Genomic DNA, 23,531 nt, shown 5'->3' on the forward strand with positions numbered 1-23,531 from the left:
TACTATAAAAAATATTACAAAAAATATTATATATGATGTTATTAGGTAGAAAATATAACCAATAGTTATAGTGAAGCTATGAGATAGTAAGCCATGTTTGAGATTATAGATTATTTGAAAATATTTATAAAAATATGATTTTTTTTCATTTTTTTCATTTTTTGTTTTCATTTTGAGCGACATATGTAATTGAAAACTATAAGTTTGGGAAAAATTTGACTAAGTGCTCGTTGACAATGAATTTGTTTTTGTGATTATCAAATTTAGAAAAAAACAAACCTATTAAAGGATGATGAATAAATTTATTTAGAATTTTTCTGGGTATTCTTTGATTATGCCTAAATATATAGTTGGCCTCATTAGCAATATAATGAACTTCATCAGGTTCATACTGATCATCTTTGAACTTATTTATTAGCAAGCTATCTTCATTATAAATTGTTATAAAATCATCTGAATTTGTTAAAACGTTATAAAAAAAAGTACTTCTAGAACAGTTAAAACGTTTGTTGTCAAAATGTTTCCAGCCAATGATTAAGCAATAGGTACCTAAACGTTTATGATATATTAGATCACCGACCTGATATAAGGGCTGGATATCAATATTAGCATACAAACGATCGTTTAAAGTTAAAGATAAATTGAATTTTTTATAGTAAGATTCAATTGAGGCGTTATTTGAGTGGATTTGAGATTTGAAATTTTCCAAGTAAATCAAATTTTGAAAATTATTGTAAATTGAGGAAGGCCATAAGCGGTTTAAAAAAAAAAGAATGAAATCGATTGAATGGTCCAGATTTAAATGATTTTGGAAGATTCGTAGATGATTTTTTATTTGAAAGGAAGATAGATTTGATAAAGATAGGTTATAATAAGCTTTAATATATTCGTAATCTTTAGGAGTGAAGGAGGGATATCTGTAGTTTGTATCGTTTTCAAGATCAGTATTGGGGTTGAGGGTATTATTCAGAATAAAAGTTGATTGATTGGAAATTGATGAGTTATAAGACTGGTTGAAAAAGGAAAATAAAAGATCAGTATGAGTTAAGGGCTTTAAATAAGAGAGATTTAATAGATTGATTAAATTTGAGTCAGAAATATCATTGGTGTTGGAAAAAAGATCTGAGTTGAAGTTAGTTGTGTGAAAGGGTTGAGAGCGAAAGATTCTAAAGGATTGATTTGATTTAATGTCGAATAAGATTTGGTTTAAATTGAAGATGGAAATGTGATTATTTTGAATTAAGAAATAGGAGTAGTTGTGAATTGGGTCATAAATTGGGTCGTAGACCAATAATAAAAAAGAGGAGACGATAGTTTTGTAGCCTAATAATGAAGCCAAGTTTGATATAATGGAGTTTAAAGATATGTGATTTCCTGAGGATAAGCCAGAATAGATATTCAATATGAAGAAATCATTATAGGAAGGGGAGTTGTAGATGAATTTTTGATTTGATTTTCGGTTAATGTTGATAAAATGGAAAAAGATTTTAATTAAAGAATAGATTGCGTGAGTGTTGTGATTAAAGTTGTGGGAGGATTTAAGATTTAAAAATTTTTTGATTGTTTTGTTGATGACGGAGGATCTGTTGGAGGATAGGAGATCAAAGTTAGGATGGAAATGATTTAGGAGAAATAGTAGAGATTCCAAATTTGAAAGGGAGGGGGGAGGAGAAGTAGTAGCTAAGATGGAGTGTATTGAATTGAAAGCAACCATTGATCTTTGAGACAATAATAGTTTATTGGAATGATAGTAGATTGGTAGGTTGTTTTGCAAGGAGATTTTAGTATAATGGAGGAGGGAGGTGTTTTTATTTAGGTTGACCAAAAGAGGTAGGGAGTTTGAATTGAAGATGGAAATGAAGTTCCAGTAGTTGTTGACCAAAGAATCAGAGGAAGAAAGAGAAGAGGGATTAGAACTGAAGCAGCAAATCTTTGTTGATAGATAGTCTAACATTGTGAGATCAAGGTTGAGACGATAAAGGAAAAAGTAATAGGAGGAGTTGTTGGGAGGAATGAAAGGGTGCAGAGAGGCAAAGGCAGCAATGTCATGGTGGAAGAGGGCAATCAAGTCTGGAGAGGAAGCAGAGGTGTAGGAGTACCAGTTGTGGAAGATAAAGGAGTTCCAGAAGACATTGGAGGTGAGGAGAGAGTGCAAGCGTGAGTTTGTCTGGATCAAGAGGCAGAGGTCTCTGGAGTCCAAGAAACGCGAGACAGAGAGCCAGACGTCGAGGGGGAGAGAGTCCAAGGTGAGAGTGGGCATGGGGGAGAGGCAGAGGAAGCACAGGCAGAGGCAGCACGAGAAGCACAGGCACGAGAAGCACAAAGGGACGAAGGGAAGAAGCGTCTTATCTGGCGCTATCGCCTGGGCGCCGCGTTGCTTCTGCGCTGTTTCTGCGCCGACGCCCCGTTGCGTGCTATCAGCGCACGTGACCGGTGGCACTGGGTTGCTCTTCGTGGGCTCTTCTGCTTCTTCTGCTGCTTCTTCTGCTGCTTCTTCTGCTGCTTGTGCTTCCTGCTGTTCTTGTCTTCTTTGCTGTTTCTGCTGCTTCTGCTGTTTCTGCCTGTTGTGCTTTTGTCTGTTCTCCTGCACTCGTCCTGCCGTTTTGTTTGCCATCTGCCTGTCTTTTGTTCCCAGCTGCCTTTGTACCCTGCTGCTTCTGCTGCCTCTGCTCCTCTTGATCTTCTGTTTTCTCTATTTGCCATGCAGAATCGGACTCAGTCTGCTCTCACCTCCAGCACACACACCTCAGTGCCTCATCCCAACGTCTCCTATCTGCTTGATTCCTCCTCCAATGATCTAGAGGCCACCCCAAACCACAACTTGCCCTTCAATTCAAGTCAACCTTTTCTCTCCCTACTGCCTCTACATACTCAACTGCAAAACCAAAACCAAAACCAAAATCACACTTCTTCTTTTAATAACAATCCATCCTACTCCTCAAACAACGCTTTTAACCATAGTTTCATTTCTGCAAATTTAAATTTTAACCTGAGTAATCCTTCTCATGTCCTAGATAAAAAACCCCAACTTCACCATATTTCACACACTCATTCTTCTCAACCATTTAATTCTCATTCCTTTGATTCACAATCAAATTCTAAAAACACTTCAAAAAATCTATCCCATGTTCCTTGCAAATTTTTTAAACAAGGCAACTGTCAGGCTGGCCTTTCTTGTCCCTTTTCCCACAATCTAGATTCAAATTTAGAATCTAAACCTTGTGCTTATTTTCAAAAAGGCAACTGCAAATTCGGTTCAAAATGTGCTTTGGCTCATATTTTACCTGATGGCAGAAGAGTAAACCAAAAAAATCTATCCGCCTTTCAAAATGCAAACATAAAATTAATTAATTCTCAGCCCTCTCAAACATCTCAAACATCTCCAACCTCTCCCATTTCTCAGCTCACAGCTAACTTATCCAATACAAGAAATCTCAATTATCCCATTTCCGATCAAAATGTATCTTCATTCACAAACTCTTTCTCCAATTCAATTCCAAATTCTCTTTCCGATTCTTCTCCCAATTCTTTTTCAAATTCCTTTTTAAACTCATCTTCTCTTCCAAATTTGATCATGTTCAACCACTCTTCCACTGATCAATATTCAAACAATTTTAATCCTCCCCAATCTACTTATCAATCTTCAACCTCAACCTCAAACCCAAACCCAAACCCAAACTCAAACTCAAATTCAAATTCAAATTCAAATTCAAACTCAATATGGTTAAATAACAATAACAACTTTAATAACCATATTACTAATCATATCAATAACAACATTAACTCTAATAATATTAACACGTCTTCTAATAACGATTTGAATCGCAACAACTCGATCAATAATGATCCAAATAATAACATCTTCAATCTCAATTTCAATCTTTCAAATCTTAATCACTTTAATATTGACTCATATCTAAATACTTCCTCTAGTAATTTCAATTCCCCATCAAATAACAGTCTAAACTATAACTCGAATTTAAACCAAATCCTTTTTCAAAATGATAATCTTGATTCTGTTTTAATTCAAGAAATCTTCCCCCATAATGATTCGGCTTTAATTGATGATGAAGATGAATACGATATCACTAATTGCGGCGAGGATTATATTCCTTCCAGCTTATCAGATCTATTAACTGCTTCTGAGCTAGAATCAAAGGCTAAACGTTCAAGGCCTGCTTCATCCTCTCTACTACAAACCTATAATTCCCATAATAGGTACTCTACCTCCAATACTTCCACAAATTCTGAAATAAGCTCATCTGCTGATAGCTTTATGGCAAAATCAAATATCACTTTAAAAGTTGATTATGGTCCAATTAATGATCAATTTTTTAAAAAATTTAATACTCTAACTTTAAATGATAATAACAACCCCGATAATAATAATAATAATAATAATAATAATAATAATAATAATAATAATAATAATAATAATAATAATAATAATAATAATAATAATAATAATAATAATAATAATAATAGTGCTAGTGCTAATGCTAATGCTAATGCTAATGCTAATGCTCTAAATACTTTCTCTAATATTTCAGTAGTATCCTCAAATAATACCCCAAATCATCACTCACTAGATCTCCCAGATACTTTTCCATCTATTGAAATTAATCATAATAAAAGATAAATTTGTTCTCGCAAGATTGTTACTAGATATTCTTTCATATGTTTACAAACTTGATTAATTGTTGTTTTTTTTCTCTCTCTCTTTTTTCAACTGATTCGTTCATATCCCGTTTCTTAAAAAATTTTAATTGTGCTGGTTTCCTCAAATATATAAAATGAAAAGTTTCTTTTGTACTTATTCTATATAAATTTTTTTTCAGTTGTTTTGGTCTTTGTTTTTGGTTGGAATTTCAAGTTTTTTGGGCTATGGTTTTTTTTATTTTTATTAATAGTGATACCTACTTTTTATCTAATATTTTCTGTTTCTAGATATTTTTGTTTTTATATTTTGTGTTTTCTTTTATCAACTGATTTTATTTCCATTTCGACAGTATGAATATTTAATTATATTTATAATTAAAAATAAGAATAGTATTGCCCTATTATAGATGAAATAAAATGTAAATAATGGATTGAGACACAGGTTTACTTTTATGACACCAGAAGCAAAATATCGGTTACTTTATGTAATTTATATTTTATAAAAATTGAATTTATTTCATATTTCACACTACATAAAATAAAATACAGGGTTTCCATCTTTATTAATAAAATAAAGAAACTGTTTTTCAACAATTGACAAACTTTGGTCATTTTTTGATATGACATCGACAACTGGTCTAGAACCATTAACTACCGATAATTTGCCAGTAATATCACTTGCAGCTCCAGTTTTTAATGGAGTTATATGAAGGTTGAAATTAGAAATATAATGTAATCTCGAAATGTAATCAGTGATTTTATACTCAAGAGAATTATCATTATTTAAAGAATTACTAAAATCAGCCAATTTAGGAGAAAGGTTTGATACATGAAATAGAAGTTTGCATTTGGTCAATTTTATTGCTGTGAGAATTAAATTGAATAAAGTAAGAGATTGTAACATAGTCGAAGATAACAAAATCTCTGGATTATGAATAAAAATAACCATTTTTGAATTAGAACTAAAACGTTCATATTTTGCCAAAATCTGCCTAATAATATAATTCACAAAAAATGTTTTTACTGATAGATCGGTTAAATCATTTATTGAAAGTTTTTTTGTGAATAAATCAGTAAAGCAATCAATAAAATGAAAATGAAATTTTGATCTTGAAGACTTTTTAAAAGAAATATTAACATTTAGTTTTCTCATTGCCGTATCCCAAAAGTTTTTATTCTCAATGAACGAAACAAAAAACACAGATATATGGTCATCATTATCTTTTGCTAAATCAGATAAATTTTTAATTAATAGCCTTACCAACCATGAACTTGAAGAGCCAGGGCAAGATGTAATTGTTGAAAAGGAAGTTGTTGAATCATTTTGTAAAAGTTTGGGAGAAATTACAGTACTATCATCAAAAATATTGAATTGCTGCTTTTCAGCCAGAAAATAAGAGGCCATAACGCGTTTATCTCAAAACAAAAATTATTTCAATCAAAAATAATATAAGCATTTATTGATAAAACTTCAAAACTTCAATTTCTTTAAAATTTAGTTGGAATCAATCCTGTCAGGTGATATAATGTAATAGTATGCGTAAACACTGATGCATACATTCACATGCAATTTTAAGTTTAAGATATAGTACCTTAACACTGGATATAATAACACGTGTGGTTGCTTATGTGCTGTTTTGCGCGCGGACCTTCGTGGGTCGTAACCGTAGGCTTCCTGTATTCCAATTCTCAGGGGCTTACACTCTAAGACCGTAATTTAGGGCTTTTTATGTAAACACGAACAGAACTAGAAATATGTATTGGAAGACTTGATCCCTTTCTTTCGAAATTGATCAAATTACAACGCCTTTTATATAATTCTATATCGGTCTAAAGTAATTCATAATAATAAAAATAAAATATTATAATTGTTGTTGTTTTGCTTCCTCTGCTGTTCTTGCAGCCAATTTTCTGATGTATCGTTTCTCTGGCTGCATTATGGCTTCCGAGCCATCTAGGACTATGTTGTAGCGGTACAAACGGTACACTGACAGATTTCAAATCGGAATAGCACGTGTTCATAAACAATTTCGCAATCAACAATCTTGCGATCAAGATTGTGGCGATATTCGTTTTGCATGTATAAAATCCGTGACACTGGTAACTGATAAGGATATTTTGGGAACGCGGAGCAAGGTCTGAGAATCTGTCTCTGCCACATACTAAAAGTTATTTTTAGGACATAGGAAGCTCAACGTTCGTTTATATGGCACTGGCAGTTCAAGATTGAACGACATTAATTTCTAATATCTACAAATGACAAAACAACAGTTCACCCAAGTAAGAGAAGAAGTTCAAGAAATTCAAGAACTTGAAAACAAATTTTTGAAATCCCACCAACACCCAGTTCCAACACTGCAATGTACATTTCCCATCCATAGTTTAAAGGATTTTTCTAATAATGCGAGCCAAAAAGTGTTTTTTTTTGATATTGATAATTGTTTATATTCATCAAAATTACAAATTCATCAAATGATGCAGAGAGCTATTCAAAACTATATTTCTCAAGAATTAAATTTATCTTCAGACGATGCCATAGGATTAAATCTGAAATACTATCAGGAATATGGGCTAGCCATACAAGGATTAAAAACACTCCATTCCATAGATGCTTTGGAATATAATCGAAAAGTGGATGATGCACTTCCTTTACATGATATTATTAAAAAGGATTTGGTTTTACGAAACATTTTGATCAAGCTAAAAAATAAAAATGTCAAACTTTGGTTATTCACAAATGCTTATAAAAACCACGCACTCAAAGTCATTTCTTTACTAGGAATTGCTGATTTATTTGATGGATTGACTTACTGTGATTATGCTCAAGAAAACTTTCTTTGTAAACCATATAAAATGATGTTTTTAAAGGCAATTAATGATTCTGGTGTGGTTAATTCTCAGGAAAACGCTTATTTTATTGATGATTCACGTTTGAATTGCTTAAAGGCAAAAGAATACAATTTTTTTAAAAAAGTTTTTCATCTAATTGAAGATGAAAGTGAATACAATGATTGTGCAGACAATTGTATATTAATTAAAGATATTCACGATTTAACTACAGTTGTTCCTGAACTATTCGAACAAAAGCATTATACAGAAGAAGAGATGAATTGAATTTTTTTCATTAACCTGTGTTTAATTTAGTCTGTGAAAATTATCAAAACAATTTTCCATTGAATATTATCATCATTCTAAATACAATAATTATTATCAATCCTCTCTTAAAATTATAGTAAACAAAATTTATGACAATTTTTGTTTTCGAGAATAGAGTATATCAGAAAAACGTTTATTATAATTTAAATTAAACTTTAATTTCTTATTATTAAAGCCTTTTACAAATTTATCACTTTTCACTTAAAAACCTTGTCATTAATCATAAAAATCATACAAGAAAATTTCATCTCAGCTGAAGATCAATTATTTTCAAACAATACATATTTTTAGTGATTTATTTTTATCAGCAAATTTAGAACTTCATTGATATCTGTTAATCATTTTTTTCAATGTCTTTTATCTTTTCTATGTTTAATTAATTTCGAAAACTAAAATTAAAAAGTATCTACTCAATCCGTTTTTTGATACTATGAAACAAATGATAATTAGATTTATTTTCAAATACAAATTATTTTGAAAACCAAAAAAAAATTATTTGATTTACTTGTTTTTTTATTTTTATGTTTTCTTTTTAATAGCTATCTTTAATTATCTTTTGCCGAAAAAATAGTTTTCTTTTAAGATCTTTGTGCAAGTTTCATTTTCTGAAATTTTTCCATTCATCTTACTTCTTTATATAGAAAAGTCAAAATTTTCATTTTTTTTATAACTTGATTTAAAGCATTCTAAAAGGTTTTTAACTTGTTTAATAAATAGTTTATTGCTTATTTACTTTTAACAAAATTTCTCGATTACTAGTGCTAGGGCAATAAAAAGACCATTTCTTCGCTTTTCAAAGGAGCAATAAAAGACCACTGTTATGGTATCTTATGCACAGTACATGTAAGATGTAGTAATATATATGCTAGGCAACCCTGCTACACCTATCAAAACCACGATGTGGCTAATATATTTCTTCAAAATACTTTTCTAAAGAATAGAAACAACGAAAATATCGTCATAATGAATGTGTTCATAATACTTACGAAATATTAATAGGTTATCAAAAATATCCTTTTTATCTTATTTTGCAAAAATTCGAATAGTTAGAAAAGTTTTTGTAAGAATAATTGCATTCTCTATTGATAAAACATCAACGTTTACTATTTGTAATTGTTTTTATTTCCTATGTTAAAATATAATAAATTTTAACTTGCTCAAGCCATATTTTAATACTATTATTATAATCATTGATAAAATGAAAATTATTGCCAACCATCATTATAAATTATTAATAGTTTACCAGATACTATGTTTTCAGCTGACTTTTCTGCAAAAGTTATAGAATCATTGATTTATTCCAACGTCTTATAAAAATAAAGAAATCGAAGATAAAAAGTTGCTACATCTTTAGTATTAACCGCTGACAGCGGGGTATAATAAGGTTTCACCTCAGTTATGCATGCAATATGCAAATCAGAACTTGAAGATTGATTGAAAAATTACAACTAAATTGTTGCTGCACTTACCCTGATAGCCTGTTCTGAAATATATTTAGATCGGCGTATTCTGATACCAGCCGATAGGTGTTTTTTTTGCCTTACACAATTTATTAGTTCCAAATTAGTTTTTTTCCAAACTAATTGAGAGAAACAGTTGCTGTATTTAATCTTTCAATTTCAGCGCTCAATGGATTTTGTTAATTTTGAAAATATCAAAAGATATCATCATTTTTTTGCTTATTTTTTAAATTAACAAAAATGGGAATTCGAATCGCTATTGACAGAGGTGGAACTTTCACCGACTGTGTTGGAAATCCAGGAACTGGTGAAATAAAAGATGATGTAATTATCAAGTTATTATCTGTTGATCCTTTGAACTATCCAGATGCTCCCCTTGAAGGAATTCGACGTCTTTTAGAGATATTTTTGAAAAAGAAAATCCCAAGAGGCCAACAGCTAGGCACATCAAAAATTGAATACATAAGGATGGGCACAACAGTAGCAACAAATGCTTTGCTCGAGCGTAGGGGTTCTGAAGGAGAGAGATTGAGATGTGCTTTGGTAACAACTAAAGGTTTCAAAGACTGTTTAATCATTGGTAATCAAACAAGACCCAATATTTTTGATTTAAGTGCAAAAAGGCCTGATGTGCTTTATGAGTCTGTGGTTGAAATTGACGAAAGAGTAACTTTGGAGGACTATTCAGAAGATTCTTTGGGTTTTAAAACAGACATAAACTTACTTAATTCAAATGATTCCAAAAATCTCGTTCAGGGCATCAGTGGAGAGGCTGTTAGAATTCTCAAAAAGCCTGTTGAGCTGGAAGTGAGAAGCACTTTAAAATTATTGTATTCCACTGGAATAAAATCGATTGCAATATGTCTTTTGCATTCTTTCACCTTTTCGGATCATGAGAAGCTTGTGGCAAAAATTGCCAAAGAAATTGGGTTTTCCCATATTTCTACCTCTTCAGAGTTATCGCCAATGATAAAATTTGTTCCAAGAGCCAATTCTTCAGTTGCTGATGCTTATTTAACTCCTGAAATTCAAAAATATCTTAATGGCTTTGAATCAGGTTTATCCAATGGAATAAAATCCTTATCCACTGATTTAAATAATTCTAATTTGAAAGGTGTTTCTTGTGAATTTATGCAATCTGATGGTGGTTTAGCTGATGCAAAACAATTCTCTGGCCTAAGAGCAATTTTATCTGGTCCAGCAGGAGGAGTCGTTGGTTATTCTCAAACATGTTATGATTCAAAGAATAATATTCCTTTGATTGGCTTTGATATGGGCGGTACTAGCACTGATGTAAGTAGATATGGCGATGGAAAATTCGATCATGTTTTTGAAACAGTTACTGCTGGTGTAACTATTCAATCTCCCCAATTAGATATTAATACCGTGGCTGCTGGTGGTGGCTCAAGATTATTCTACAAAAATGGGTTATTTGTTGTAGGTCCTGAATCGGCTGGTTCACATCCTGGTCCAACTTCATATCGGAAGGGTGGTCCTTTAACTATAACTGATGCCAACTTGTTCTTGGGTAGATTGTTGCCGGAATATTTTCCTAGTATATTCGGACCCGATGAAAATCAATCCTTAGACGAAAAATCTGTTAGAACAAAATTCTTCTTATTAACAAAGGAAATAAATAAAGATAATCCTCAAAAACAAATGACTCCTGAGCAGGTTGCCTTTGGTTTTATAACTGTTGCAAATGAAACAATGTCAAGACCAATCCGAGCTCTAACAGAAGCAAAAGGGCATATAGTACAAAATCACCGACTTGTTAGTTTTGGTGGTGCTGGTGGGCAACATGCAGTCGCCATAGCAAAGTCCCTAGGTATCACAGTGGTTCTAGTCCATCGTTACTCCTCAGTTCTATCTGCGTACGGTATGGCATTAGCTGACGTTGTTGAGGAAATTCAAGCTCCTTCTTCTATTGTTTTTAGTGATGATTCAAGAGCTATTATCGAAGAGAAATTCAATGAGCTAAAGACTAAATCAAGAACAAAATTATTAAACCATGGTTTTGCTGAATCAAACATTCGATTTGAGCAGTATCTCAATATAAGGTATAGTGGGACTGATACAGCAATTATGGTACCAAGAGGCTTCAAAGGAGGTGACTGGGACTTTTTAGAATCTTTTAATGAGCTACATAAAAGAGAATTTGGCTTTATATTTGAACATAAAGACATTATTGTTGACGATATTCGAGTTAGGGGAATTGGAAGTAATTCTGCTGTGAGCGACTCCTCAGTTGACGATCAACTTGATCAGTTAAAGAAAAATGATTTGATTAAAGTTGTTTCAAAACATCATATAAAATTTTTGAAGGAAGTTTTCTTTGCAGAAGGAAAAATAATGACACCAATTTATAGACTTGAAGAATTAGAAATTGGAACAAAATTAGTGGGTCCTTGTATTTTAGCTGATGGTACACAAACCAATGTCATTGAACCTGGATGCGAAGCTATACTTTTAAAGGCCCATATTTTCATAAAAGTTGAGAATAAATCTAAAAATGAAATTAATAATATTTATGCAATTGATGAGGAAGTAAAAATAGATCCTATTTTGCTTTCAATATTCGGCCATAGATTTATGGATATTGCTGAGCAGATGGGAACGTCTTTACAAAAAACCTCTGTTTCAACAAACGTCAAGGAAAGATTGGATTTTTCTTGTGCATTATTTGATTCAAATGGAAATTTAGTTGCTAATGCACCTCATTTACCTGTTCATTTAGGTTCGATGTCAAAGTGTGTTTCATCACAAGCCAAGTTGTGGAAGGATAAATTAAGTGAGGGGGATGTTATCGTCTCGAATCATCCTGCAGTTGGTGGTACCCATCTACCTGATATTACCGTTATTACACCAAAGTTTCACAATGAACAAATTATTTTTTATGTGGCTTCTCGAGCACATCATGCTGATATTGGAGGAATTTTGCCAGGTTCCATGCCACCAAATTCCAAACAACTATACGAAGAAGGTGCAGCAATTTATTCTGAATTACTAGTCACAAAAGGAAAATTTGAAGAAGAGAAAATGATTGATCTACTTTTAAAAAAACCTTCTGAATTTCCTGGCTGTTCTGGTACAAGGTGTATCAATGATAATTTATCAGATTTGCGGGCGCAAATTGCAGCTAATCAAAAGGGCATTGAATTAATCCAATTATTGATTTCTGAATTTGGTTTGAAAACAATCATGTCTTATATGGTTGCAATTCAAGAAAATTCCGCTAAAGCAGTTTCAAATATGCTTAAAATAATTTCAAAAAAGTTTCTGGGACATGAAATTTCTGCTGAAGAATACATGGATGACGGCTCGAGAATTTCTCTAAAAGTTGATATTAGCTCAGATAAAACTATCTTTGACTTTTCTGGAACCTCTCAACAAGTATATAATAACATTAATGCTCCAGAAGCTATCACCTATTCTGCAATAATTTATTGTCTTCGTTGTCTTGTGGCTGAGAATATACCCCTAAATCAAGGCTGTTTAAAACCAATTGAGATTATTATTCCTAAGGACTCATTATTGTCTCCATCTGTAGATGCTGCAGTGGTTGGTGGTAATGTTATGACTAGTCAGAGAGTGACAGACGTCGTTTTAAAAGCATTTAATATTATGTCTGGTTCTCAGGGTGACTGCAATAATTTAACTTTTGGCACAGGTGGTAATGATCCAAAAACAGGACTCTATACTCCAGGTTTTGGTTATTATGAAACAATTGCTGGTGGTCATGGGGCAGCATCTTCTTGGGATGGTGTAGATGGTGTACATACTAATATGACAAACACAAGAATTACTGATGCTGAAATTTTTGAACGAAGATACCCAATCATACTCCGCGAATTTTCTTTGAGAAAAGGCTCGGGTGGTCAAGGGAGACGTAAAGGAGGTGATGGTGTAATAAGAGATATTGAATTTAGAATTCCTGTCACTTGTTCTATTTTATCAGAACGAAGAGTTATGGCTCCCTATGCATTAGAGAAAGGTGAACCAGGTGCAAGAGGAATTAACTTGTGGATCAAAACCATTAAAGACAAAGCGGGAAAAACCATTTCAAAGAAAGAAATCAACATTGGGGGGAAAAACACGATAAATGCAGATGTTGGTGATCATATTATAATTTTGACTCCCGGTGGAGGTGGATTTGGCAAAAAGGATGATAGTTTTTCTCAAAATTTTAATAAAAGTAAGAATCTGAAACTAGAGCGCTTTGGAAATGGATCAATGGGTAATCGTTTGCGTATTCAAGAAACAAATTAACAGGTCCAACAATACAACCTTATACTTTCAAAACAAATTTTGTTTTTGCTGGGTGATAGAAGAAATTTCTTTTATTTTTTCATACGTTCTTATTTTCAAGTATAGAAATCAGTTATTTGATGATTTGAATAGAAAAATGAAATTACAGAAAAATAATTTCCTAAAAAACTTATGAAACTTAAACTCTTCTTCCGGCGACTTTTCGAGCTCCGTATGCAACTTTTTTATTCATTAGTTTTTTTTTCTCAATGTTTTTATCAGTTATTTTTATTTTATTGTGTTTTTTGGTGTTTTTTGGTTGATCATTCTTGGTAATATCGTTAATAGGAGATAATTTGTCAGAACTATAAGATGAAAAAATTTTACCGAAAGTATAATTGTAGAAAAAAATTAGTAGTTTTAGAAAGTATGTGTCGAAAATTGATGGTTTTCTCAAATCAGTAGCTTGGACTGGATATAGTAAATCAGCGTTTTCTTTATCAATTAACCAAACGGTTCCATCGATTTTGACCAAAAAATAACTGTTGTTTCTTTGACAAAACACTTTTTTCTGCAAACCATCAGTTGGTGGAGTTCCAGTAGGCCATGCCTGTGATTTGATGTCAGATTGTAAATTTAAGATTCTTTGATAATCACCGTTATATTGAATTTTCAACACAAAATATTGAAAAACGGAAATCAAAATAAATAAGCCAATAATTACAACTAAAAAGCCGGGTTTGAATTTTTCATATAGCCAATTACCATTCCTATAAACAGGAAAACCATTCTTATAAAAAAAATCGTATCTATCTTTGTTTTGTGATCTCAAAATTTGTCCTATGGCTGACAATCTCTGGTATCTTTGAGTTGCTAGTTTTTTTGCATTTTTAAATTGCTTAGTAGATTGGAAATTTTTTTTAATAATTTTGTCAGGATGAATTTTTCTAGAAAGAGCTCTGTAAGCCTTGTTTATTTCATTGAATGTGGAAGATGCCCCTCTGGACAAATTTAACCATGAGTAAAAATTCACATCCTGTCCAAGATCTTTCTTAAGCTCTTGATTTAGGCGAAAAATTTCTTGATCAACTTGGCTTCTCATTGTCGATTGAAAGAGCAGGATTTAGATTGACAGACACCACACAATAAAGAGATAAGTTCAAAGGAAATGTATCACTAACGCTGGAGCTCTGGAAAAAATTACCTGGAATGAAAACTCGAATGTCTTCGGAGTCTACCCTTTCTAAGGTGGGTAACGTGACATCTGGAAAGTGATTCGAGCTCGATGGTCGAAGAAAAAGAAAAGAATAATTTATTGTTTTCGTTTCGTCAAGCGAACGGAACTTGGTCCGACTATTTATAGCAAAACTTATCCGTATCTCGTATACGGATAGGCCATGTACGGATAGGATAAGCAATCCGCACAAAAGCTCGTTTCCCCTTGGAAATAAGCCATACTTGCTACTCTGTAGTCTTACAGTCTGTTCCTTTTAGTCACCTTTTATTATCTTAAATTGCACACTCCTATTACTCGAAAATAGGGATACATAAGAGAGAACTAATCTATATATGCTAGCTGAATTTTAATCACGTCTACCGAATCTCAACAGAATGTGGGATGAGAAAGTTTCATTTCGTAACATGTGCACGTGATATTTACACATGTGTAGCTTTTTGCTTCTGCTGCATTTCAGATAAAGAACATTAAAGAGATGAGCTACAATGGCTTTTTCTTAATTAGTCATAAAGTTGAATATTTACTATAACTTCTTTATCGTCAGGCTCTTTTCTCACTTACTTGTAGTTAAAATTCAATTAGTCAGATATATTTAAAACCAACCCAATTAGAGCTCTGATTAAACTGAGGAAAAACAGATCAAGATAAAGAACAAAAAAATCATAACAAAAGCGTAAAAGAAAGGAATAAAAAGAAATAAAAGAAATAAAAATAAGTAAAATGAATAAACAAAAAAATATCAGTGAAAAGTATTCAAAACCAAAAAAACCCAACCATGTCAATCAAAAAAAAAGAAAAAGTTTTATTATTTTTGAATAGCAGTTTTGAACAAAAAGTGTTTCATCTTTTTTTCTTGTTCTTCAAGTCTCTTTGACAAGTTATTGTTTTCTTCAAGGGATTTCTGGAGCAATCTTTTATTATTAATTTCGTTTGCCTGTAATTCAGAAACTTGTCTTTGGAGCATACAAATTAGTTTATCTCTATCACAAGCAGGAAAGAGACCATGGTTTTGATATATTGCTGTAAATTCTGAATCGGGACTAATGTCAGATTCGGAGTCCAAAAATAAGTCAGATAAATTATTGTTCATTTTGGGGAGAAAATCAACATTGTTATTGAAAGAAGGTTCATTAAAATAAGTTCCAGTGGTTGAAAATTCTGATTTAGTTTTCAAACATTTTTGTCTCTGGATTAATAATTCCTTCAATACAAGTGATTTTTCATCTAGTAGTCGATCATCATCAGAAGTTAATTGGAGATAATTTGTATTGACTTCTCTATTAAATTTTTTTTTGATTGTATTAATGCAGGGAGACCTACCATATGTTGCGATAAAAGCAGTTCTTACGGAGGACCAGCTCTCTCCTTTTTTACTATATGGAGAAGTGAAAATTTTATATTTGAGCATTGCTCGAAAGAGAAAGAGGGTTTTTTCATAATCATCTTCAGTCCAACTCCATTTGGCATCAGTGTCACGGAAATTTTTGGAAGAATTTGTCTTTTCAGAGTCTATCTTTGATTTAAGAGAAGAGATTTTTGTAATTCGATTTCGATTAACGTTGATTGTAGTTTTATTGAGATTCTTTTTTAGAGTTGTAGAATCAGTAGAAAGTATTTTAAATTGATTTTTGGCAGAGGGAATGATAGTGGTGGGCAGGGTAGGTGTTACAGATTGTAGAGATTGTAAAGTGGGATTTGAGGATAAAGGTGGAAGATGAGAATTGGGATTAAAAGAAAGATTATTGTGTATAATTTGTATATGTGAATTGGGGTTTAAAATGCTGTTAGATTCATAAGACAGATTTGAAGGTGATTTATTATAATAATTGTTGAGATCATGGTTAATTATGTTGGGTATGGAAGACAGCAAAGAACCACTGGTATTACTGTTCTGTGGATTCTGGAAACGGCAATTTGCAGATTTCAAAACCGAGTTGTGTGGGTGATATGATGAGTAATAAGGGTTTCCAGGAATATTTAAAGAGGAAATTGAAGGAAGATGCAATGCTGGAGGCCTAGAAATAGCATTGTTAGTAGTGACGACATCCTTGATGTTGGTAGCAAGCTTACTGCTACAGTTGGAAGTGACATTATAAGCATTGTTATTAAAAGTCATGGTTTAAAAAGTGGGAAAATCAAAAAGAAGACAGAGGAGAAGGAGAGAGAAGAAGGGAAAAAAGAAAGAGGAAAAAAAATATGAAGATTGTATGGAGCAGAAATAACGAGTTACAAAGAGAAAAAACAGGAGATTATATATGATAAAAGTACAAGGAAAGAACAATAGAAAAATGAAAAATAAGGAATAATTTATAGAAAACAATCAAACATGAAAGGAGTTCATGGTCTACTCTTTGTGGACTAGCACTTTTCGTTTATAATTTAGGATTTAGAATTCAAACAAGTTAATTAGAACTGGTGCAGAAATAATAGTGTTATGGTGAAATGGTGAAGTGAAATAGTATAAATCGAAAAGGGCAATAATCAGTAAAAAAGAAATCCGAGAGCAGTAAAGTTTGAGCAGAGTTTGAGCAGAGTTTGTATGTATGTCAAATTATCACATGATATCGATGAGAAGCAGCTTTATTTTGTCTGACAAAGCTTTGACAACCTGAGCGGCGCATTGCAGACGGGGTGTTTTGTGCTCCAAACAGTGCGCCAGCAACAGAAAAACAGTGTTTTCGCAGGTGCACTTCTAGAACGCAGAAAAGCTTCGCTCACAAAGCAGATGGGGTGATTTCTTTCGTGGGCACTAGTTCGCAACCTGTTCACCAAGCGCTTTGTAGTGGTGGTTCTTTGTAGTGGTTCTTTCTCCAGCTTCCAAGTGGCAATTTCCGTCTAAAACAGCCAGTCTTTGTTGAGCTTCTGCGGTTGTTTGGTGTCTTGTTGTATTGTTATCTACCTCATGATTATCTACCGTTTTTATGCACCTGCCCCTTTTGTGCCCGCTTCTTGGTCCCGGTGCGTTGTTCACGCTCTTCATGTTGTTTGCGTTGTTTACGTCCCGCACAGAAATAGTGTCACGCTCTTTTCAGCGGTGTGAAACTGTGAATCTTTCAAAGAGCAATATTTCACTTCTTCCTCTGCCAGTACTGCTTTTATCATCGCTTTTGTTCCTGTTTTCCCTGTTTTTCTTTCCTTGTATTGTTTTCCTCTTCAAGCAATTTTCCATGTCTTCCAATAAGAGAAAACCCACTGACAAAAGCAAAACAAGAAAAAAAGTATGTATCTCTTCCATCCAACACCCGCCCATCGCCAAAACCTTGTTTTCCTTTTCCATTGCTAACCACCCATCTTCACTCACAGTACAAATTTGCTTCTTCTTCAATTGATCCAGGCACTATAGGCTGTTATGCTACTTGTCAACGAAACAAAGAACCTGTCTGCAGAAAAGAATTGTTAGATCTTTTTGCTGAAAAATTCCTCCAGTTTTATCCTGCAACAGATGACTCATCTCTTATCATCTCTCCCTCACCCACTGCCGAATCTCTATCGATTGAGGACTCAATCAAAAATGAGTTAAAACTCTTAAATCCCCCAAAAAATACAAATCACAATTCCACTACTGCCACGTCTGTTTCAAATTCAAATTCAAATCTAAATCCAAACCCAAACCCAAACCCAATTTCAACTATTAACCTTGAATGTGATTGCTTGAATTTTTTCAAATTTAAAAAGCCCATAATCCCTACTGAATTTATTGAAAAAATTTGCAATGAACTCTTTCAAAATAATGATTTCAAAAAAACTAAGTACACTTTTAAATTAATCCCAATGGACTATTCTTGCTCTGCATCTTTACCTGAAATCAAAAAATTAATTTCCATTGCTTTGGATCCTGTTTTCAATTCATCTTCGTCTTTATCTCCAATTTCCTATAATTACACAATCCAATTCGAAAAGAGAAATTTTAATTTGTTTTCAAGAGATGATTTAACAAATCTAATCAATGACCATATATCAACCTCGTCATCATTAAACCATAATTTTGTTTGGAAAAATTATGATAAAACAATTATCGTTTCTGCTTTCAAAAATAATTTTGGTCTAGCCGTTGTAAATAACTACTCAAAACTATCAAAATTCAATTTACAACAAATTTTTCTTAAATCACAATCAAAAGAAACTTAGATTCTTGGTTTTATATATTCAAAATTACTTTTATTTTACAAAAATAATTTCATTCACTTTCTCCATAATAATGTAAATACGCACATAAAGTTTTAGTACCTTGGATATAATTCGAAATATTTAACTTTTCATTGATCGAATGGGCTCCATCATCTCCCTTTCCCATTGGTAGCAATAAGACATTACTTTTCAATTCGTTTTCAAATGTCAACGTAATTGGAATCGACCCTCCTTCTCTTGTAAAATCTGGCTCAACTCCCCAAACTTTCTTTGTAGCCTTTGATGCTGCTCTAAAACTTTTATTGAATGGATCGCTCACCCAATAATCCCCATCATGAATTAATTCGCATTTACATTCATTTAATGAATTCAACTCTTTGAACTTACGATTAACAAATTCTATAACCAATTTAGTTAATTTGTTGGAGTCAATATTAGGAACAGTTCTAATGGAAAACTTCCCAATAACTTTTGATGGAATAACAGTTTTAGCACCAGATCCACTAAAAGCACCTTCAATTCCATGTAACGATAATGATGGATACCTCCATCTATGCATCAAAATATCCTTTTTAGATGAAAACAATGATGTCTTTGATCCTGATGCTGCATTTAGTTCATCAACATCAAATTCAATTTCTTCATATAACTTTTCCTCAGTTTCAGTAACAGGAGCAACCATTTCTTTGATACCAGGAATCAAAATATTCCCTTTATTGTCAACCAATGTTGACATGATTTGAATTAAATCAGTCATTGGTTCTGCTATACAGCCTCCAAAAATACCCGAATGTAAATCAGCACCAGGACCCTTTACTATAATTTGGTAATAATTACAGCCTCTTAAACCATAAGTCAATACTGGCTTTTTAGTTCCAAGCCAATAGTTATCGGAAATGCATACATCGTTTGTATTTTTGAAATATCCTTTTGCTTCATCTTTAATCAATTGATCTAAACCCAATGAACCACTTTCTTCCATGCCCTCAAAGCAACAGATTAAATTAACAGGTAAAGCAATGCCTAATTTTTTATGAGCTTCAATTACATTCAACCAGCCCATAACCGGACCTTTATCGTCTGTGGAACCTCTTCCAATCAACTTGTCGTTTTCTTCATCGACAACTAAAGTGAATGGATCAGAGTTCCATCCATCTTCAATTTGTGCAGGTTGGACATCAGCATGACCATAGATTAGCAAAGTCTTTTTTTGTGGATCATTTCCAAATTTTGCCAACACAATTGGTGGCAAAGGTAAGTTAGAAATTGATACAGGAGGAGGTTGAATTCCCAAGTCCTTTAATTGAACATCTGTTGCATCAAGTTTGATTAGTTCATCCTTAAGAAAGGTAGCCATTTTAAACACCTCTGGTCTCAAGGTTTCATCTCCAGAAACTGATTTGATTGATACAGCTTTTGACAATCTATCAATAAAAGATGGCTTTAAGTCATCAATCGTCGAAAATAGCTTTGATATTTTAGAATCTGTCGACATTGTTTTGAATTGGCGGTTAAGAGTAAAAGAATAATGAAGTAGTGATAAACTTGAAATTCTATGGGAACAATTGATTCTACTTGGATATAGGCGAAATAGCAATGCAGTGCTTTTGTTCATAGTATAGATTTCTACATATAAGAAATGGAGTTGTTGTAAAATTCAGCGTGGTAGATGTGTTCCTCCGCGTAAAATTTTTCAAGTTACAAACAAAAGCAACCAAACTAAAACGAAGCGTAGGACCACTAGCAATCGGTGGTATTGTGGTAGCGACTACTTATTTTCTCTAGCGACAGATTTGCTGAAATACAACTTATCAGAACAGGCTTGTTTAACTCTTTCAAGCACCTTCTTGTTGTTGATAACAAACGGATTGTCGATGGCTTCCTCGAGCCAGTCATCAGAATGAATAAAAGGGCCATTGAGATAGAACTTCTCAAGCTCTTTCTGGAATTCCTCCTCAGGCTGTCCTTTGCGTTGTTTCAACTTGCCTGAGGTGGTTCTGAGAACAACAGAGGCATCTGGCTCACTGCTAAGAAATCTTGCTGATATTCTGCCCACACTCGACATCTTTGAGAACAGATAGCTGTGTTTGGACAGTGGAAAGAGCGTTTTTTCGACAGGATGCGAGCACCACACTGAGCCACTGCCGTCCCGCTGGAGCAGGGATAGTCATATGGCCTGACTGATCTTTGTGTTCAATGACGGTGATCTGCACCTGAAAGGACCCAATTGTCCAGGATGCAACTACTGTTTGGGGATACTTTCAACACGAAGGGCTACTGCCAAATAATGGCTTCAGTTGGTGTCTTGTCTTTCAATCCAAAGAGCTGTTTCTAACGTGTTGATCATACTGCGAGATTTGTTGTAACAGAGTGGACAAACAATACTTTAGATTTTTAGATGGATGAAATTTGCTCATAGACTATCAATCTGTTTTGGTTTCAGAATGCTTTTTCTATTTTCTACAAGAAAACACAAAAAAGGCATACCTATAGTACTTCTAATAAGTCCCATCTTGGATTTATATTTTTAGCTAGTAAAAGATACCATTAGATGAAATGCCAATGAGAATCATCTTCTCCATCTTTTTCTGCCATTTGAAGATAATTTGGCTCATAAAAAAAAACCCTTACAAAATAATACACAAATCCAACTACAATCAACGCAACGGCTTTGAATTTCAAATTATTCCTAGAGCTGTAAAATGGCTTTTTCATAATCAATGGACTATCATATGGTTTTGCATGCAGTTCAAATATCGAATTCTGTAATTGACATTTCAAATTTTCCATTTCATGGATATAAACTTGTTTTTCTTTCGAATAATTTTTTAACATCTTTAGAGTTTCAACAAGTTTCTCCTTATAAAGATTAGTTTCTGTTTCCATTTGAATTTTTCCAATTTGATTTTTATATTTATCAGAAAAGCGTATAACAGAATCATGATTCTTTTGCTGTGTTTCTTCTCTTCCAATTAGACCTTGATATGAACTTTGAGTTTTTTCAGTACCTTTTACATCATTTATATTATCGCCAACAATGGGAATTCCGCTATTTATAACTGAGTAATTATTTGGTTTATTAATTAGTTCTTTACTTTGATCATTTTGAGTCTTTTTTGTTTCATATAGCTTAAGCAGTATTTGACTATTTTCTTTTTCCATTTCGGCAATATATTTTTCTGTGTTTTTATTCTGATTTGTGGTTTCTCTTAGTAGTTGTTGATTTTTATTTAATTTTTCATTCAAATCTTGAAACCTAAGTTCCATAGACTCTATCAATTTATCTCTATGATTAATCTCAACATCTTGTTTTTCGTTTTGGGATGCTAATTGAGCTATTTGAACTTGTAATCTTTTAATAATTTCAAACGGATCTCCCTCTACTTTTGACTTGTAGATTTGATTTGAATGAATCTCGTTATTCTCATCGTTTTTTTCCTCATTGTAATCATAATCACAGTAATTAACTGAAGCAACAGAAGAAGCAGGAAAAATAGAGCTTTCTGTTTTAGTAGGCATAATATCAGTATTCTTATCCTTGCGTATACCGTGAAAATTCCTATTGAAAATACTTTTATTCCATCCCAATTTCTCTTTATTATCTTTTGAGTTACTCGTGGAATTTGTGATCATAGACAGAAACCGAGAATGTTTTGAATCGACAAACTTGAAATTCGAATCGGATAATGATTCCATAGGCAAGGGAGTTGAAGCAATTATTATATCATCATTATCATTATCACTATCATTATCAATTTCAATTTCAATTAATTTCAGAGCATTGGTTTCTTTAAAAATACCTTTTTTGCTTAAAATGTGCTTTTTCAGTGAGATATTGAATTTATTTCGCTGTTCACCACTGTCATTATTAAAATCTCCTTGCTGAGTGGCATCAGCCTTGGAAGAAGACGTGTAAGAAATCTTGTTATCAGGTGTACAAAATTCAAGAGGAATAATTTTATTATCATCATTAATATCATATTTATCCTTATTTTGGTTGCTTCCCTGGTTTAGTTTTTCAGGCAAAACTGGAACAATAAATAGGTTATCGAATAACTCTTTAAACTCTGATTTTGTAACCGGAATTTCTTGATTAGATTCTGCCATTGAATCTATTAAAATTTTAACATTTTCAAATTGAAACTTCTTAGCATTACCAGAGAGACCACTGCAGTAATTGTTCAACAAATATTCAATCACTGCAAACACTTTTGAAAAGTCCTTTGCCTTGATTTCATTTCGATTCTGAGAATCAATCTGGTTCCATGCTATATCCACCACTTCAGTTAATGATGGAAGTGTATGGATTTTCTGAAGATGGCAGTCTGAAGAGTGAAAATTGAGCTGGTCTTCTTGAGAACTATTGTGAGATCTGAAAGATAGATCTGTTATCTGGTCATTATGAGATTCTAATGGATGAACACTAGTGGCAAGAAAATTAAAGTCTATTATATCTTTGATGTCGAAGTCATCGATAGCGTCTTGGTATCTGCCAACTATGCCCTGGATGGAATCCATTTTCCTTGTCTTGCTTCTTCTGTGTGATGCAAAAGCTGTGGTGGATGATATAACAGCTTCAATACAGGTTTGTCCAAGTATTGAACGAGAGATAGGAGGTTTGGGGTACAATGATGGCATTCTCC

At 32.9% G+C, this 23,531-nt stretch overlaps 11 protein-coding genes across 11 annotated transcripts; 5 read left to right on the forward strand and 6 right to left on the reverse strand.

The window, feature by feature from the left end:
• Nucleotides 1-196: 196 nt before the first annotated feature.
• MDM30 (SCF ubiquitin ligase complex subunit MDM30) lies at nucleotides 197-2,614 on the reverse strand (the record flags this gene model as incomplete). The annotated part of the gene is made up of 1 exon (XM_020191950.1): nucleotides 197-2,614. The coding sequence occupies one exon, from the start codon at nucleotides 2,612-2,614 to the stop codon at nucleotides 197-199; it is 2,418 nt and encodes an 805-aa protein (XP_020045829.1).
• Nucleotides 2,615-3,094: 480 nt separating this feature from the next.
• LEE1 (Lee1p) lies at nucleotides 3,095-3,289 on the forward strand (the record flags this gene model as incomplete). The annotated part of the gene is made up of 1 exon (XM_020189989.1): nucleotides 3,095-3,289. A coding segment is annotated over one exon (195 nt), but the record flags the coding sequence as incomplete, so codon positions are not given.
• Nucleotides 3,290-3,574: 285 nt separating this feature from the next.
• On the forward strand, nucleotides 3,575-4,639 carry ASCRUDRAFT_71488 (uncharacterized protein; the record flags this gene model as incomplete). Its single annotated transcript, XM_020191951.1, has 1 exon — nucleotides 3,575-4,639. One exon carries the CDS (start codon nucleotides 3,575-3,577, stop codon nucleotides 4,637-4,639), a length of 1,065 nt encoding a protein of 354 aa, XP_020045831.1.
• Nucleotides 4,640-4,721: 82 nt separating this feature from the next.
• Nucleotides 4,722-6,103, reverse strand: ELP6 (Elongator subunit ELP6). The gene has a single exon (XM_020193667.1). The coding sequence runs from the start codon at nucleotides 6,062-6,064 to the stop codon at nucleotides 5,189-5,191; it is 876 nt and encodes a 291-aa protein (XP_020045832.1). The 5' UTR covers nucleotides 6,065-6,103; the 3' UTR covers nucleotides 4,722-5,188.
• Nucleotides 6,104-6,909: 806 nt separating this feature from the next.
• Nucleotides 6,910-7,737, forward strand: SDT1 (nucleotidase; the record flags this gene model as incomplete). The annotated part of the gene is made up of 1 exon (XM_020189721.1): nucleotides 6,910-7,737. A coding segment is annotated over one exon (828 nt), but the record flags the coding sequence as incomplete, so codon positions are not given.
• Nucleotides 7,738-9,515: 1,778 nt separating this feature from the next.
• OXP1 (5-oxoprolinase) lies at nucleotides 9,516-13,544 on the forward strand (the record flags this gene model as incomplete). The annotated part of the gene is made up of 1 exon (XM_020191952.1): nucleotides 9,516-13,544. One exon carries the CDS (start codon nucleotides 9,516-9,518, stop codon nucleotides 13,542-13,544), a length of 4,029 nt encoding a protein of 1,342 aa, XP_020045834.1.
• A 178-nt stretch (nucleotides 13,545-13,722) lies between these two features.
• Nucleotides 13,723-14,625, reverse strand: ERJ5 (Erj5p; the record flags this gene model as incomplete). Its single annotated transcript, XM_020190743.1, has 1 exon — nucleotides 13,723-14,625. One exon carries the CDS (start codon nucleotides 14,623-14,625, stop codon nucleotides 13,723-13,725), a length of 903 nt encoding a protein of 300 aa, XP_020045835.1.
• A 1,688-nt stretch (nucleotides 14,626-16,313) lies between these two features.
• Nucleotides 16,314-17,333, reverse strand: ASCRUDRAFT_76929 (uncharacterized protein; the record flags this gene model as incomplete). Its single annotated transcript, XM_020193668.1, has 1 exon — nucleotides 16,314-17,333. A coding segment is annotated over exon 1 (563 nt), but the record flags the coding sequence as incomplete, so codon positions are not given.
• Nucleotides 17,334-17,927: 594 nt separating this feature from the next.
• Nucleotides 17,928-18,888, forward strand: TAN1 (putative tRNA acetyltransferase; the record flags this gene model as incomplete). Its single annotated transcript, XM_020194669.1, has 2 exons — nucleotides 17,928-17,978; nucleotides 18,064-18,888. 2 exons carry the CDS (start codon nucleotides 17,928-17,930, stop codon nucleotides 18,886-18,888), a joined length of 876 nt encoding a protein of 291 aa, XP_020045837.1.
• A 49-nt stretch (nucleotides 18,889-18,937) lies between these two features.
• On the reverse strand, nucleotides 18,938-20,383 carry DUG1 (metallodipeptidase; the record flags this gene model as incomplete). Its single annotated transcript, XM_020195094.1, has 1 exon — nucleotides 18,938-20,383. One exon carries the CDS (start codon nucleotides 20,381-20,383, stop codon nucleotides 18,938-18,940), a length of 1,446 nt encoding a protein of 481 aa, XP_020045838.1.
• A 1,052-nt stretch (nucleotides 20,384-21,435) lies between these two features.
• Nucleotides 21,436-23,406, reverse strand: ASCRUDRAFT_9213 (uncharacterized protein; the record flags this gene model as incomplete). Its single annotated transcript, XM_020195095.1, has 1 exon — nucleotides 21,436-23,406. The coding sequence occupies one exon, from the start codon at nucleotides 23,404-23,406 to the stop codon at nucleotides 21,436-21,438; it is 1,971 nt and encodes a 656-aa protein (XP_020045839.1).
• Between the last annotated feature and the right edge of the window lie 125 nt (nucleotides 23,407-23,531).

This window comes from Ascoidea rubescens (assembly GCF_001661345.1).
Source record: "Ascoidea rubescens DSM 1968 unplaced genomic scaffold ASCRUscaffold_11, whole genome shotgun sequence".
NCBI classification, from domain to species: Eukaryota; Fungi; Ascomycota; class Saccharomycetes; order Ascoideales; family Ascoideaceae; genus Ascoidea; species Ascoidea rubescens.